This window comes from Eriocheir sinensis, chromosome 4 (assembly GCF_024679095.1).
Source record: "Eriocheir sinensis breed Jianghai 21 chromosome 4, ASM2467909v1, whole genome shotgun sequence".
NCBI lineage: Eukaryota > Metazoa > Arthropoda > Malacostraca > Decapoda > Varunidae > Eriocheir > Eriocheir sinensis.
Genome location: NC_066512.1, coordinates 6310119 through 6326864, shown reverse-complemented (window position 1 = coordinate 6326864; position 16746 = coordinate 6310119). Strand labels below are relative to the sequence as shown.

The following is a 16746-nucleotide window of genomic DNA, read 5'->3' as shown; positions in this document are numbered from 1 at the left end:
AATACGTCAGCGATGTGTGTGGGTGGCCTTGTAGATAGTAGATACTGTTGTAGTTAATAACCTGTCTGTTGCTGGGTTTAGTTCACCGAGTGAAGGGAGGCTTGTCTGCATGCCTTGCTGGCTGGACAAAGATTGAGCAGGAAGCGAGCAGACAAGCCAACACGTCCCCTGTGGAACCTCCCAGAACCTTTGATTCAAGCCCGTAGCAGTTATCAGTAATGCTTCATTTTGCTATCAGGCTACCAACACTTCCCAAACAACCCCGAATTTGTAACAGAATGGCATACTGTAAGGTGACACTTTCTCCAAAGTTACTTGTGGTTTGCTTGAAAGATATATCTAAGAAAAGAGTGGGGCAACATAAGAATAAAAAAGTACAGTGAATACCTTATAATTATTATGACAGCCTTACTAAGTGATTGAGGAAAACCTATAAAGACTGCTCCATGAACTCCAGTCTCAAGGTAGGACTTGAAATGAATATAAAGAAAACAAAAGTAATGTTTAATAATGACTTAGGACAACAGATTGGAAACAAAACACCTGAGAGAGTAGAGGAATTTACATATTAAAGACAAACAATTGGTGCAAGCCCAGTTCATGAAAAAGAAATCTGTAATAGGCTTGGAATGGAATCAGCACTTTTGGTAAACATGGCAATGCCAGGAATAGTAACCTGCCACTCTACCTGAAGAGAAAGGTATAGAGTCAAAGCACCCTGCCAATCCTAACATATGATTCAGAATCTTGCCACCTTAAAAAATATTGCAGAAAGCTAAGTAGTGCATAAACAGGAATGTTGAGAAAAATACTGGGTATAGCATGGAGAGACAGTAAGATGATCATGGATTGGGTGTAGAAAAAGTTTATAGATATTTTTATGATTATTAAGAAGAAATTGACTTGGGCAGGTCATACCAAGTAGAATTACTAACAAATTGAAGAAGTCTTTGCAGACAGGCAACCAGGAAGAGAGATAAAGTCTGAGCATTTGACAATGGAGGATGAAACACATTAGACATGATGGAGAACATGGGAATTTGTGTAGGAAACACCAACTTGAATGTTACAACACCCTCTTTACTAATTCTATATTTTTCGCACACAAGATGCACTTAGTCAATGGGCTCCAGCCCCTAACACCTGAGTGGCTGAGGGAAACTTGTCCAACCTTATGAATTAGTTTTATAAAACATTTGAGACTGGAGTAAATTAGAGTAAAATAGGTAAAACTGAAAATTTAGTAACTTGACAAGTCTAAACTGATGTATATTTAAAAAAAAGACTTACTGTGAAGATCATAGTGCATTGAATGAATTTATACACATTTTTATTATCTTGATATTCAGATCTTCTTTGACTTTGGTGTAAATAATACTTCTTGCTTTGCCATAGTATTTTGAGTTAACTAAATTGAATTTTATTAATAAAATTAAATGAAATAACTAATTGTATTTGTTATATTAATTAATAACATTCAGGTGTGTTAACACATATAACCTGTACAATCTTGTGTCAGGGGGCAGAGCCTATTTAGTGCATTTTGGGAAATAAAGGAAAAATAATACGTTTAGTTTGGATATGATTAGTATTTTTAAATGTATATCATCTGCAAAAGTAGTAACAGGCTTACCTGCCTGCAGGTGTGCCTGCATCTCATGTCTTAACATAGTAGTGCACAAAGTATGGATTCTCAGGTGAAGAAAAGATTAACTAGGAACTTAATAAAAGTATTTTATTTATCACCATCCAGTACTAGAATTCGTTGTATCAAATGTTACAAGTATACTAATGTGACTTCTTGGTGGATAGTGAACGTCTAGCCTAACATATAAACATATCTACAATATGAAACATGAGCATGAAGGATTGAGAAGCTTTACTGTATAAATAGTTTCATTTTCATGTACAAAAACTAAACTAGACAGGAAACTTTGTACAAAATATCGATGTGGCACCCACGGTTATCTCAAAAGAGTTGTGTGAGCAGTGAAGAATTAACAGGAGTGAATAGTTAGAATAAATTATGAGTGAACAAAATAAGGTAGCAAAATGTGTGTTCAATGATATGTGAATTTATCAGGCTTGCCAGCAGTTCATTCAAGTAATTAAATTTGTTTTTATACTTAGAATGAATGTGGATCAGTTTCAGACTTAAGTTGGGCTTTGAGCATATATCTTAGAAGCAACTATTAAAATCACCTGAGGGCCTGAGACACTGAAAATGTATGGAAGAGTAGAATCATGAGAAAATCTATGTCTGGGAAGATCTGCATTTGTGTCAAAGCTCTGTGGTTTCAAGCTTTTTGTCAACCAAGGGGTTAGCAATCTTGTGGAAGGTCTGGTAGAGGTTGGCTCGGTATGTGTCATTGATGTTCTGCTGTTCATGGCCCATCAGCTGGGTGTTGGATCCCACAGTACTGGATTCCCTATGAATGAAGGGAAAACATTAGCTATGTGTTGGGCTTGATATGTTCAGTTTTGGTAACATTTTTTTGTCAGATCTGGCTACATCCCTATAAGTAACTTTGCTAAATATTTAACACTCACCCCAAATCCTTTTAAGTGCTGCTAAAAAATGAGTTAAGAATTAATGAATGTGACTTTTTTTTCATTTAACTCAATTATTTATACTGTACTAATACTGATAACTTGATTCATGCAGCAATGTCCTGCCCAGTTTACTAGAGGGAAGGGAAAAATTTAGGAAAGTTTAAAGATGCAAGACACTGACAAGGTACAGTGGCAGTAGTAGATATAGACAGTTTTCAGATACCTCACAGGAAACATGTCTCAAATATGTCCCTCACCTTGACAATGGGTTAGGGACATTGCTTTGGGTGATGTAAGGCATGTCACGGTCACCACGAGGGGAGAGGCTGTGAGGATCCACTGCGTTGTCATCCAAACTGTCATTTCCCTCGCTTTGGTGGCTGTAAGAATGTAATTAGAAAATATAAACTTTGATTTCTTCCTGCAATTCTGTTTATAGAATTGGCCCCCTCAGCCTCAAGGGTAGCTTCATAAAAAAATAACCTTCCCCTCACATTGCTACATACACTTTACCTTGCTACCCAGTCCCATGTAGGAATGAACTCTTCATTCCAAATATGAATTACAGTATGTACCCACAGTTATGTGTAATTAAAGTAAAAAGATCTGAGTAGGAAAAATACAGTCTGGCTGTACTATGATTTTTTTTTCATTGTGCCAAACATTTATCATTAAAAACATTATTATGTGACTGGTATTTTACTTGATGAAAAATGTTTGTTGCTAGGCACCAGACAGGATGTTGACAGCTATGTTAACCCGTACAGCGTCAGATACGTACGATGTACGTATTATTTTTTAATACCATTAAAATTGACTTTTTAAAAAAAATTCTATGTACATTGCAATATTTGCTGAGTACCTGCTGTGGGTGTATCAGTGTTGCCTTCGGTGAAATTTATCAAAAATATTAGAGGGTCAGGGCTGGTCAGGCATCTCGACAACCCCCCACCCCCAACACAGGAAGGCCAGCAGGTGTTTGTGTCTCTGCAAAGTCACTGGCTTCCGCTCCCAGCATAATATACTCCGCCCTCAAGTGACTGGCACTGACTGCTGGTTGTTGGGTGAGATGAACCAAGACCTTGGGTGGGGGCCTGCCGCTACCAGGAGCATGGGCAGGTCAAAGGTGGTGTTTAAGGCCAGAAGTTGTGGGTGGAGGTAAACACTATTGGACGGAAACCAATGTCACACAAGGACAAAAAACAAAGGAGGGTTGCTTTCTGTGGAGATGCCTGGCGCCCAAATGTTTTTGATAAATTTCGCCGAAGGCGACACTGATGCACCCAAAGCAGGTACTCAACATATAATGTAATGTAAAGAATATTTTTTAGAAGCTCATTTCTGCTTGATTTCACAGGTCTTTATGCAAGAATGATTTTGGATGAGGAGAGGCTGCCGGACAGCATTTATATTTTCTCTCGTTTACCAATAATTTAAACGAGAATGATCAGCTACATGTTTATTAACGATAGTGTTGCATATTGAAGTGTAATTGTTGCGAGTCCCAGAGAAACACAGGTAATTTACAATAATTGAAAGAATAGCTCAAGCTTCATGGGCCCTGTGATCTTATCGCTGGTGACACCTGCTATGAATGAATATACCTCATTTGTTTGAGATCAGCTGAACCAGTTATTATTACTTGTTTCATAGTTATATATGTACAGGGTGAAAATCCCTTATCCAAAGTTCCAGGGACCGACAATATCATGGATTTTGGATTTTTTTCGGATTTTGGCATTTTTGACATTTTCCATAATATCTTTTACACCACAGAACACACTACACGTGGTAATCATAATGAGTAACGAGCGAAGGTGTTACTGTGACGACAGTTTGATTTATAAATGCTGATAAATCGTGTTTTTGCAACTTGAAATGTAACTTTGCGAGTAAGAAAAATAATTTCCTTTATAAAATGATGAGATATACACTCTTTGACAGACTTGAAAAGTGTGGGCGGTATGATGAATTTTCCCAGCAGCACTGATGCCCGGGACTGCCAGACCTCCCTTCTCCTCCCTTCTTTCCTTCCTTCTTTATTTATCTTCCTCCCTCCTCCGCATTCATTCATCCATCAACATCTAGATTTGTCCCTCCATGGAGGGACCATGGGCCCTTGTCGGTTGACAGCCCATGAAGAGGGAGCTGACAGAACAAATTTATCGGCTCTGTCGGTTCTGTCGATGAGGATTGGCGTGTCGATCTCTGCCCTTCTCATTCCATCTGTTTTTTTCTTATCTTCCCATCCTTAATATCTAAAGCATTCAGCAGATATGGCAAGACAGTCTTGACTTTCCCTCATTCCTCCATTCTGTCCTTCGTTCCTGTCTGTCTCTGCCCCATATTTTTCCTTGCTTTCCTCCTGTCTCAATCTCCTCCTCATAGATAACAAGATGTTAAACAGCAGAGTTACCTTGGATGTAAATGTGAAGCAAACAATGAAATAAGTTCCCAGATTACGATTTAGTACGGGTTACCTTAAAAAATTAAAACCTTTAATATCAACAAAAATGCCTTTATCACTTAGATGTAAAAAGAGAGAATAAAGTAAATATGGTCTTAGAAACATTTTAAATAGCCATTGTGTCTTATTATGATGGAAAGAGGAAGAAAACGGGAAAAGGGAACGGGTTGTTTTGTGGAATTTTCCATTTGTGATGCGTCATGTCACCATTCAAAAAACTTTCGTATTTTGTAGGTTTTTTGGATATTGGAATTTTAGATAAAGAGTTTTCAACCTGTTTAAACTTTTATTGAAAGAAGCATCCACTTGTAAATAATTCCCATGGTATGGTATGCTTAAGCACCAAAAGTTGAAAACGAAAATTAAGTCAGATAATGATTATATATTTGTTGGAAGGTTACATAAATTACAGTACAGTTTGTAGTATGTGTTGCTGATGAATGATGATATTTGTGACATTTTGTGCTCCTTTCAGATAATGGAAATGCTTTTTTGAGGTACAGTTTGTGCATTTTTTTTTTTCAGGACCAGAGGCTTTTCGGGAGGGCCCACCAAATATTCGTGGGGGTCTGTGTCCCAAAACACCGGCGAAGAAAGGGGGACAGGTGTACCAGGTGCCTTCCCATCCCAGAACCTTGCCACAGCCTCTCTGACCTTGTCAAAAATGGAGTGTACTTTTGTCAAGGGATGGATCGGCACTCGCTGTTTGTACCCCATCAGTTGGCATTGAGCTACTATGTACAACTGCTGAAAGTACTCAGCCCAAAAAGCCCTTTGCCTACCCATGTCTGGGATGAGGCAACCATTGCTGTTTAGATAATACAAACTTGAGAGGGAGGGAGGCTTGGAACAGAGCTTCTTCAGTAGGTAAGTTGCTGTTCATACAATTGGAAAGGGCCCTCGGCTTCCTTAGTGAGACACCAGACATACTTCTCCTTGTCTCTCCTCAGGAGAGCTCTAGTCCTACATGACAAAGCCATATATTGGTTCTGATTTCCAGGAAGCCTGGAAGCACAACTTCTTGGTATTTATCAGCTTCTCGCCTGAGCCAAAACCACTCCTCAATGTCAGGCATTCTCCAATGCACTCCTTTGTAGCTTGAAAGTTTCACATTTGAGGGTATCCCACGGTTCTACAGGGCTCTCAAGGGTTGAGCACAATGCAATAATTTCAGATTGTCACCACATACTTATGGGCACATGCAGTCTTTTAGTCTTTCAAGATAAGCCAGTATCATTACAATTTGAGATTCTTTTTGACTTGACTGGAAGCTTGAGTATTGCAACAAGCCTATGATCAGCTGCAGAGAGCACTCTGCACTCTGGTAAACCATGCTGTTTTGAAGGATCCTCGAACAATTGCTTACAAGGTTGTTGTCAATCTTCTTAGGATTACTGAGTCCAGCTGTGTAGCTCTAGTTTCTGATACCAAAAACGTGCAAGTCCTCCTGGATTTTGAAAAATTCAGGAGAGAGCTGTTGGTGTTTCTGTACAAGAGCTATGAGAACTAATGCATAACTCATAACCAACTCTGTCAGTACCAGTAGCAGTATAAAAGTCACCTAAAGCAAAGAGTGTGTCCCAAGGGGGCACTAGTATAATATGGAGTAGAGTTTGGTGTAGAACATCTCCTGTCTTTGGTAATGGCTGTGGGTCTGGAATGAATTCCTCATGTTTCAAGGAGGTGTCCTATGCCAAAGTTGACTCCGTATGAGTCCTGTGCCACACCCTCTGTTTCAAGGAGGTGTCCTATGCCAAAGTTGACTCCGTATGAGTCCTGTGCCACACCCTCTGGATGCACTCATTATCTTAGCCAACTTTAATGGTACCACTGGCATGGACAGAATTGGCTATGAGTTATATGTTGGTCCTCAAAGGTTCTGGTACTAGGAACACCAACAGTTCCCTCTTCATGAACATTACATAATTCAGGAGGTTGAGAATAGCAGGTTTTTGGTATCAGAGACCACAGCTGCACTACTGCTGCAAGACTTCCTGTAGCACTGGTAGATGGGTAGCTAAGGCGTTTGAGCACATCCATATAAACACTCTTTTGAGGTTCCTTTAGAAATGCAAAGTTTTCTGGAGTTTAAATTTCTTCTTAGCTGATCATAGATTTGTGATTGCAACACTCAATCTTCATGTCAAGAAGAATCTCACAATGTAACCACATTATGTTTCATGTCGAGAGACTGAAGAAATGACATGTGCTCATGAATATGCAGTGACATTCAAATCAGTTCAGTGTGCTATGCACTTTTGAGGACCCTACAGAACTATGGACCCATACTGATGATACTTCTTTATTCAGTTCTATTCCTGATCCTCATAGTATGTTTCTTGTGGCCATTCAATTGAATGCATATCTTGATTTGATTTTTCTTAGTGTCAGCGTTAGGGCATAAAACTGAATCCTGCAAGACTATTATTGTTTTTGGTTGGTCATGGACCACCATTTCATCACAACCTGACATCTTAATAGACAACCTAGTAATCCACTCTTGTAACTTAGAGATTTTTCAGGATAATATTAGATTCCAAGTTAACCTTTGAGCATCACATTAGGAAAACTGCTTCTTTGATTTCCCAAGAGACTGGTCTGTTTTTGAAATGTAGGGCTATTTTTAATGATAATACTGTTAATATTTTTTTTCTTCATTTTGCCATTTTTTTGAGCACTGTGGTCCATCCAACAACAGCTCCCATCTCATTTCTAAGTTTCTTTAAATTAGTTTTTACTACCCAACCTCAACATGCAACTTTGTCACTGTTGAATGGTTGGTGCTTTGACCTTGTTTTTGAAATTTGTTAATAATAATCTTTACCCTCCTCACGTCTCATTACCGGCTCAATTTCTGCCTATTCACCATACAGATGCTCTTTCATGGATTTCAATAATAATAATTGTACTTTAAAAATGCTGTTAAACAGAATTTTTCAGATGATCGATAATCTATAACATACCTAGGGAAAACAGATTAACCCTATTTCCAATACCTCATTTGTTGAGAAGCATTTGTGGTCTATCCGCGCACCTTGCATAAACCAGCTTGGTATCCAGTTTACATCCCATACAAACTCATAAGTAGGCACATATTATATACCTCTAGAATCGCAAGGAATTTATCTGTAAGGTGATTAAATAAAAACTCTATTATATAGATAATTTAAAGCATTTTACCCTACGAATATAAACATAAACCAAGAATAAATAATGTTCCCACTATCATAGCTCAAAACTGTTTTAAGGATATATGGTGTGGGATATATATATATATATATATATATATATATATATATATATATATATATATATATATATATATATATATATATATATATATATATAGGTTAAGATTCGCTTTAGGTCCGTGCCAGTATCTCATTACCTACCTTATGAAACATCAGTATCTCTTCATATATCTTTTCTACAAACCTTCAACAGTCATGGAAACGCTTTGAAAATCCAATTCCAGGACTTTCTTTTTACTCTTGAAAATAGGGGAGAATGTTTACGAAAGTGCGTCGCCTCCTCTGCTGGTCATGGCGACGCTGCAGCGGGTGTTGCGAGAAATACCTCCTCGCTGAAATAAGTCACCTATACATGAGGGGGGCGCAGCCCCCCCCCGTTAGTAGGTCGTAAAGTTCGGTTGGAGTAGTTTAAATATACTCCCAGACCCTAAGCCCTCTGGGAGCTATTTTGCGGCTGCGGCGGCTGCAGCGTCGCCGTGGCCAGCAGAGGAGGCGATGCGCTTTCGTAAACATTATCCCCTATTTTCAAGAGTAAAAAAAAAGTCCTTGAATTGGATTTTCAAAACATTTCCATGACTGTTGAAGGGTTGTAGAAAAGATATATGAAGAGATACTGATGTTTATATATATATATATATATATATATATATATATATATATATATATATATATATATATATATATATATATATATATATATATATATATATATATATATATATATATATATATATATATATATATATATATATATATATATATATATATATATATATATATATATATATATATATATATATATATATATATATATATATATATATATATATATATATATATATATATATATATATATATATATATATATATATATATATATATATATATATATATATATATATATATATATATATATATATATATATATATATATATATATATATATATATATATGAATTATGTCGTTGACAAGCGGTATATATATATATATATATATATATATATATAAATATATATATATATATATATATATATATATATATCTATATATATATATTATATAATATATATATATATATATATATATATATATATATATATATATATATATATATATATATATATATATATATATATATATATATATATATACATATATATTAGACTAGAAAAAACACTTTTATATTTATTTATTTATATTATATATATTCATTATATCCATTATAAATTTCCCATAGGATTGTTAATAAATAGGCAGGGTTAAGAAACCAAAAAAAAAAAAGAGTTAAATATAACTATGCTTAAAAGCAATTTACTACTCACAATACAATGAAACGCAAGGCTCATAAATAATTAAAAACAATTACCATTTCCTGTTCCTTTACTGTTATAGAAATGCATTACATATGTTAGGACAATCCCCTCTAACTCGTCACTACAACTCATCACTTAACATTGCCAATGTTTACTTCCCAAGCTGTGAAAGGCCAGTTTCGACTCTCGTGCAAACACGTGCCAAACAGTACACCACCGCAAGCCCCCCAACCCCTCCATCACCCTCACGTTTCCTCACGCTGGCTGGGATGTGTTTCGGATTCGAGTCCAGTGTTGCCAACTCAAAATTTACAAATCCGCTAGGATGGCATGAAAAATCCGCCAGATTATAGGTGAAACCATAAAAATTTGCCGCTAGATTGGAGTTAAAAATCCGCCAGTTACTCCTGTCAATTTTAAGATTTTCCCATTTCAAACAAAACCTCTAGATTTAGCGGGAAAACCGCTAATTTGGCAACACTGTTCGAGTCGAAGCAAGGGGTTCACAAACTGGCAACGCTAAGTGATGAGCGTTGAAGTGGAGGGGACTGGACATGGACACTTGCTGCCTAATCACTGCGAGTGTGCGTGAGGCTGTTGACGGCGCGCGGCGACCGATATAGACATCGGGTACGAAACAGTGGGCGCGGAAACTGTCGTACTTTCGTATATGCGAAGCATGTCTTTCGTGAACCGAAAATTGTCCTATATTTTTCACTTTCGTATATCCGAATTTTCGTACATCGAGCTTTCGTATATCGGGGATTTCCTGTATATATATATATATGAATTGGGGGCGATAATTATTTTACAAATATATAATATATATATATATATATATATATATATATATATATATATATATATATATATATATATATATAGCGATAATTATTTTACATATATATATATATATATATATATATATATATATATATATATATATATATATATATATATATATATCAAAACTTTTTATAAATTTTACAAATATATATATATATATATATATATATATATATATATATATATATATATATATATATATATATATATATATATATATATATATATATATATATATATATATATATATATATATATATATATATTATATATATATATATATATATATATATATATATATATATATATATATATATATATATATATCCAACACAAAAAGTTTTGTAAGTGAGAGAGAGAGGTGATATTTTTATTCTTACCGGAAGAAATAAGAATTATGTGTCTGTAATTACCATATGCTTTTTAGACTTTTCCCAGCCACATTATATTCTATGATGCAAATTATCATATAACTTTTTTATAAATCAGCATGTGTTTGATTTGATCACTACTTAAATTTATTTTAGGGTGCCCTCAAACCTCGTTTTCCCACAAAATCTTGGAGGCGGCAGTGGCATACTTCCATGTTTAGCCACACGGTTTATCTAAACACTTGAAATATTCCGTAATTATGGGATTGTTTTGAAAAACAAGTTCACTGTCGGCTAAGACAAAGCAAGACAAGCAAATTGGTACAGTTTTCGAATAATTTGTCACAGAAGTTTGAAGACCATAGTCTCGCTTCAGAAGATGAGCTCTGCTACTAGGGAGCCGCTTTCTGTGGGTTAATGGTTTCACGAATGTAGACAGATCAACATTGTTTATGATCTATGACACTTTGTGTACGAGGAATAATGGCATAAAACTCAAATGTAGATGAGTAAATTCAGACTGCACCAAAATTTTCTTCACCACCTTCAGTGGTCCACTGTAAAACATGATTGATTCCTTTAAAAACAAGGTTGACCATCACTTCCTTCAACTTAATATTAACTAGAGATGAAATGCAACGTTTTGGAACCATCTGATTAATGTAGAATCACTTAGGTTTAAGGACAGACCACCTAGTCTGGACCATGAGGTCTGTGTGGTCTGATTTTTCACATAAAACTATGCAAATCTCATCTCTCTCCATACCACCATGCTTACACATAACTGATCCAAGGTACTTAAAACTCATTGACCTCCTCCATTTCTTCACCATTCAAAATTATTTTGCTTTCTTTTTCACATTCAATTCCCACTCTATATGGGCATACAAAATCTACAACCCCACTTCTACTTCGTTCACAAACCATCACTTTACTTTTGTTGACATTTACTTTCAGCTTTCTCCTTTTACGGACACTCAAAAACACTGACCAAATTTTGTAAGTCACTTTCATTTTCTGGAATGAGCACTGTGTCATCAGCAAACAGTATCGAATTCAGTACTCACTTCTTTCCCTCAGTGAACATTTTTACTTCAACTTCCCCAACTTTACCCTTCATATCTCTAATAACACCATCCATTTAAATACTGAACAACCATGGTGATATGACACATCCCTGCCTTAATTTCACTTTTATCTCAAAATGTTCACTTGTTTCTCCACTAATTTTGACACATTGATGTCTTTGGTAATAAATCAGTAGTAATACATATGGAGAATCATAGAAGCCAGAATCATAAGCCAGAAGTTCAGCCTGCTCACCACATTGTTTCAGTATGAGACTATCCTGGGAGGAGGGAACTAAGGGGTCTCCCACAGCATTTGTGGCTTGACCATGTCAATGGCACCTGACATGAGCTACTTAAGATGGGAAGGGGGCCTGCATGGACACCTACTCAGAGGAATCTATGGGTTTATGCTTTTGTATTGAGTAGTTTAGTGATTAGCATGCACCCAGCCTGGACTGTCAGTGCACAGCTGCCCACTCAACTGTTCATCCTCCATTTTGGACAGGTTGATAAATCGGTATCTGGGGAAACCTGAGAAGGTATATGTGGTAATGCACGTGTCATACTGGCCCTGTGTCCCCAGGTAATAGGTTATCACCCGTCACAGGCTCAAGGGCCAATGCGACAGATGAGCACCCAGATCACAGCAGCTATAACATAAGCCCCTAACTTTACTGTATTGGTTACATCATTGTAACTAGGACTGGGCCAGTACATGTACATACAGCAGCAGTCCATCCTAAGCAGTATAATGTATTTGATATCATAAATACCAGACACGATACATATAATAAGCTAATAAAACTAGAAAAGTTAGGTAATATGTGGGATTGTAGTAAGGAAAATATTATCAAGAAACAAAGGAAAAAGGTGATGTCAACAATTAATGTCCGTAAAATTCATCGAGTTCTCTGGGCCGACGCAATCTTATCATTCCTTAAATAATATGAAGAAACAATTTGCATAGTATTTACATTGTATTAAGATATGATATATAATTATGATATATAATCTAGAAGGGATTTAAAATAAACAGGATGATATACTTAGATTATTAGCAAATATTACATAATTTTCCATGAGACTACTGCAGATTGAAACCCACACCCAGAGGATAACAAGATAAGGGAAGGTGGGAGCATGCTCAATAGCTTTGTAAGACCTTAGTGCTCATTTCCATCCCATTGGCCCTTGAGCCTGTGGTGGGTGAAAACCTATTACCCCAGGACACAGGGCAAGTGCAACATCCAGGTTACCACAGTTTACATTCCCCAGGTTTCCCCAGGTAGCCAGTAGCTACCATCCTGAAAGGTAGGATGAACAGCTGGGTGGGCTGTGTGCCAAATGCACTGACTCCAATTCAAACCCAGGCCCACAGATTCATAGTTATGTGTGCTAACCACAACACCATGGAGTGCTGACTGCATATCGGAATGAGCACATGGGTGTGGAGGGGTCACATGCACTGCCTCTGTTTACCTCACTCATCTCCATGCCATTGCTGCCACCCACAGCGCAACACACAAGTCCATCACAGCAGTTTTATGCCAAGCCCTTCCCTTTGCTGCCAGGGATGATACTGATAGAGGGCTTCACTTATACAAATGTTTAAGGTGAATAAGTAATGAATGTATCAATTAGCCAACTTAATGCATTATGCATAATAACATTCAGGGCAGTGGGCGGGATGTGTGCAAGTGTGGAAGGCAAGCAAAGGAAGACTGTCTAGTCATAAAGACTCTTTAGAGAATGAAAAGGGAGAAAAAAGTTGGAAAGTTTCGTTTAGTCGGCACAACATCTGTGGTCATATGCCAGAGAGAGACAGAAGGGGAAGGAATAATAGGAGAAGGGAACAGATCCCAGGAGACGGGACACAACCCCCGATTAATACCTGGTACCCATTTTTAATGAAGAGATTTTCTCCTCTTTTTTTTTCTATTACTCTCTTGGTCCCGCACGTCCTCTGTGTGTATCGAAACACACAAGAAATTAATCACAACAAGGAGAGGGTATTCCCCGGCTGCCTGGGATTGAACCCGCGAACAGCGTGACGGGAGAGCCACTCCTTACCGAGTCGGCCAAAGAGATACCCCATTCGCTGAATGGGTTATGGGAGGCTCACTCATCAGGCCGTTGCCGCACTACACGGCTTTCCCCCCTAAGTAGATTAATTTCTGTGTGTTGAGACCTTTAGACAGTGACCCATTTTGGTGCACTATTTCACAATGTCTCCATAGAGACATACCTCTAACACTTCCCGTTTTCTATCAACCTCGGAGAGCATGGGCCATCCTACCTGTTACCCCTTCGGGGAAACTCAACAGAACCGCAGGATAGGATGCCCACCGTATGCCACCAGTTTAACCCATAAGCGTCGGGCTAGAGGACTATTGTCGTCCTCGCACCGCGCGGGCGGTGCTGATAGATTTTGTAAAATAGGTGTCTTTCATCAATGCCCCGTGTGGCAATTTCAAACGAAAACATAATAACTTATATTGTTTTTTCATCGCCAATCCTTCCTCTCCACGATTAAATAAATTTGAAGTGTCTACGTCGCAGCACGGCATAGATATGATGTTGGGAAGAGGTGCTATTTTTGGCCAAGCCGTGCGCGTCGGATGGCGGAACTCCGCCACCCGGCTTTCCGCCGAAATTCCCCACCCGACGCTGCAGGTTAATGAAGAGATTTTCTATTCTCTTTTTTCTATTACTCTCTCGGTCCCACACGTCCTCTACGTGTATCGAAACACACGAGAAATTAATCACAACAAGGAGAGGGTATTCCCCGGCTGCCTGGGATTGAACCCATGACCAGCGTGACAGGAGAGCCACTCCTTACCGAGTTGGCCAAAGAGGTACCCCATTCGCTGAATGGGTTATGGGAGGCTCACTCATCAGGCCGTCGCCGCACTTCACATTCACTGCTGGGTGGACAGGGGCGTTGGGTATCGGAAAAGCTGCCCAAATTTTTCCACTCCACCCGGAAATCGAACCCGGGCTCTCTCGGTTGTGAGCCGAGTGTGCTAACCACTGCACCACGAAGCCCCCATGAAAAGGGAGAGACCCCCTCCAGCACAGAGAATTACTACATTGGCTTGGTGGTACCTACACACTTCTAGCCTATTGCATCATGAGAAGGAAGTAGTGGCAGTGACTTTGATAAGTAATTTACTATGCTAAATATTAAAGGTTAAGAATAGAAAGGAAATGACAAATGCCTATTCAACAACAACAACAACAAAATCTAGCTCATGTGAGATGATGACATTACTGCTTTAGCCTGGGGCTGTCGAATTAAGTGAAAGAAGCTGAGTGATGTGGCATAAGTGTTTGCACTCAATCCCTCAACTGTAGGAACAGTTTTAATGGATGAATAACATATTGTGGAGCATGTAAAGCAAGCTGTACCAATTACTTAATTCTTCACAAATAAAAAATGAAGTCATCGAGCAGCATCTAAAAATTGACATTGTTGGTGATGCAGCACAGGAGCCAGGTAGAGAAGACAGTTCACTACATATTCTTGTCCTTTTCCTATACAGTACTGTACAGTATATTGAAATGCATCACTTTGAATTTATTCTTGTTTACACAAACCATTTATGCATAAAAATAGGAGCAAATGAGACAGAAAGAAGTTTAAGGGGAGGAGGTTTATCTTGGTGAATGATATGAAGGCTCGGCAAGATAAAAGACTGACTTAAGAAAAAACAACTCACAAACCAATTATTTTTGTAAGTTGAGGACTACCTGTGCTTCAAAACTAATAATATTCAAATAAAATTAATAAACAAAATCTACATAAATCATAAAATTAAAACAAAAAGCCATGCCAAACTCACACAAACTGTTGATACCTCAGGGAGTCTTCATCCTTGTACCAGTCATTGTCAAAGCCTGACATCCAGATGGGGTTGCTGCCCTCAACACTGTGAATGTTGGTGTTGGGCACAGCCGAGGAGCGGGTCAGGCCCGGGTCGTGGGAGCCTGTTGACAGTGAACTTACTAGTGGAGGGTCACTATTGTGATCATTATAATTGTGCCATTAAACTATCTACATCTAGTAATACACATATCATGTTGATCTCACACTATGACAAAGTACATGAAAATTCTTCTTTGTAAGCCATGCTGTAAGACTACTTCCACTAGTAATGACATGAACAATGTGAACACATGCAATGGTAAGAGATCTGAGGGATATCCTTTCAGTAGACCATGTCACTTATTCTCTTTCAGTTTATGCCACCTAACTCAGTTTATTATGATTGACTTCATTGAAAAAGAAGGCTAGAAGGCAAGGAGCCCCTTTACCTACTCATGGTAGCTCCTAAGAATAAGTTACTCATCAGTTTTCCTCCCCTTTCATGAATACATCTAGCTCTCATTCAAAACTTTTTAGTTATATTTGCATCATCTGTGCTTAACTTGCTCCATTCATTCACTATCCTAGTTTAGTACCAGTTTATAATATAATTTTCCTTCATGAATTTGAACTTGTCTAATTTTTATCCACTGCTATCTGTCCTAACATTTTGACATAGCAATCAGTTTATTTTTTTTCTAGTCCAGAGTCATGTCTTACATACAGAACATATCTTACAAATTACTGATGCTTTCCAAAATCTTTAACTTATTACATATTAATCTTGCTGAAATAGACCAATAAAAAGTTACATGATAAAGAAAGCTCCTTAACCCCTTCAACACGAGGACGTGTATACTGTGTCCTTGCGTGCCCCATACCATATCCGAGGACGTGCATACTGTGTCCTGGCGCTCTTTAGCCAATATAAGAGTTATTTAATCTTTATATTTATGCTTACATCTCAAAATTATCAATTAATTTATGCTTCTTTATGTGCACCATTTAC

The 16746-nt window shown here is 37.5% G+C and overlaps 1 protein-coding gene across 9 annotated transcripts in view; it reads right to left on the bottom strand.

The window, feature by feature from the left end:
- Positions 1 to 1714: 1714 nt before the first annotated feature.
- LOC127008130 (cadherin-23-like) overlaps positions 1715 to 16746 on the bottom strand; it is a 303940-nt gene continuing 288908 nt past the window's right edge. For 3 of the 9 annotated variants that reach the window (XM_050879805.1, XM_050879760.1, XM_050879770.1), the window contains exons 34-36: positions 15715 to 15877; positions 2811 to 2933; positions 1715 to 2429 (exon numbers count right to left, since the gene is read on the bottom strand). In XM_050879805.1, the coding sequence (XP_050735762.1) occupies positions 2282 to 2429; positions 2811 to 2933; positions 15715 to 15877 (434 nt within the window). In that variant the 3' untranslated portion in view covers positions 1715 to 2281. The remainder of the gene's footprint in view (positions 2430 to 2810; positions 2934 to 15714; positions 15878 to 16746) is intronic. The other 6 variants (XM_050879793.1, XM_050879801.1, XM_050879813.1 and 3 more) reach the window with 5 other exon arrangements.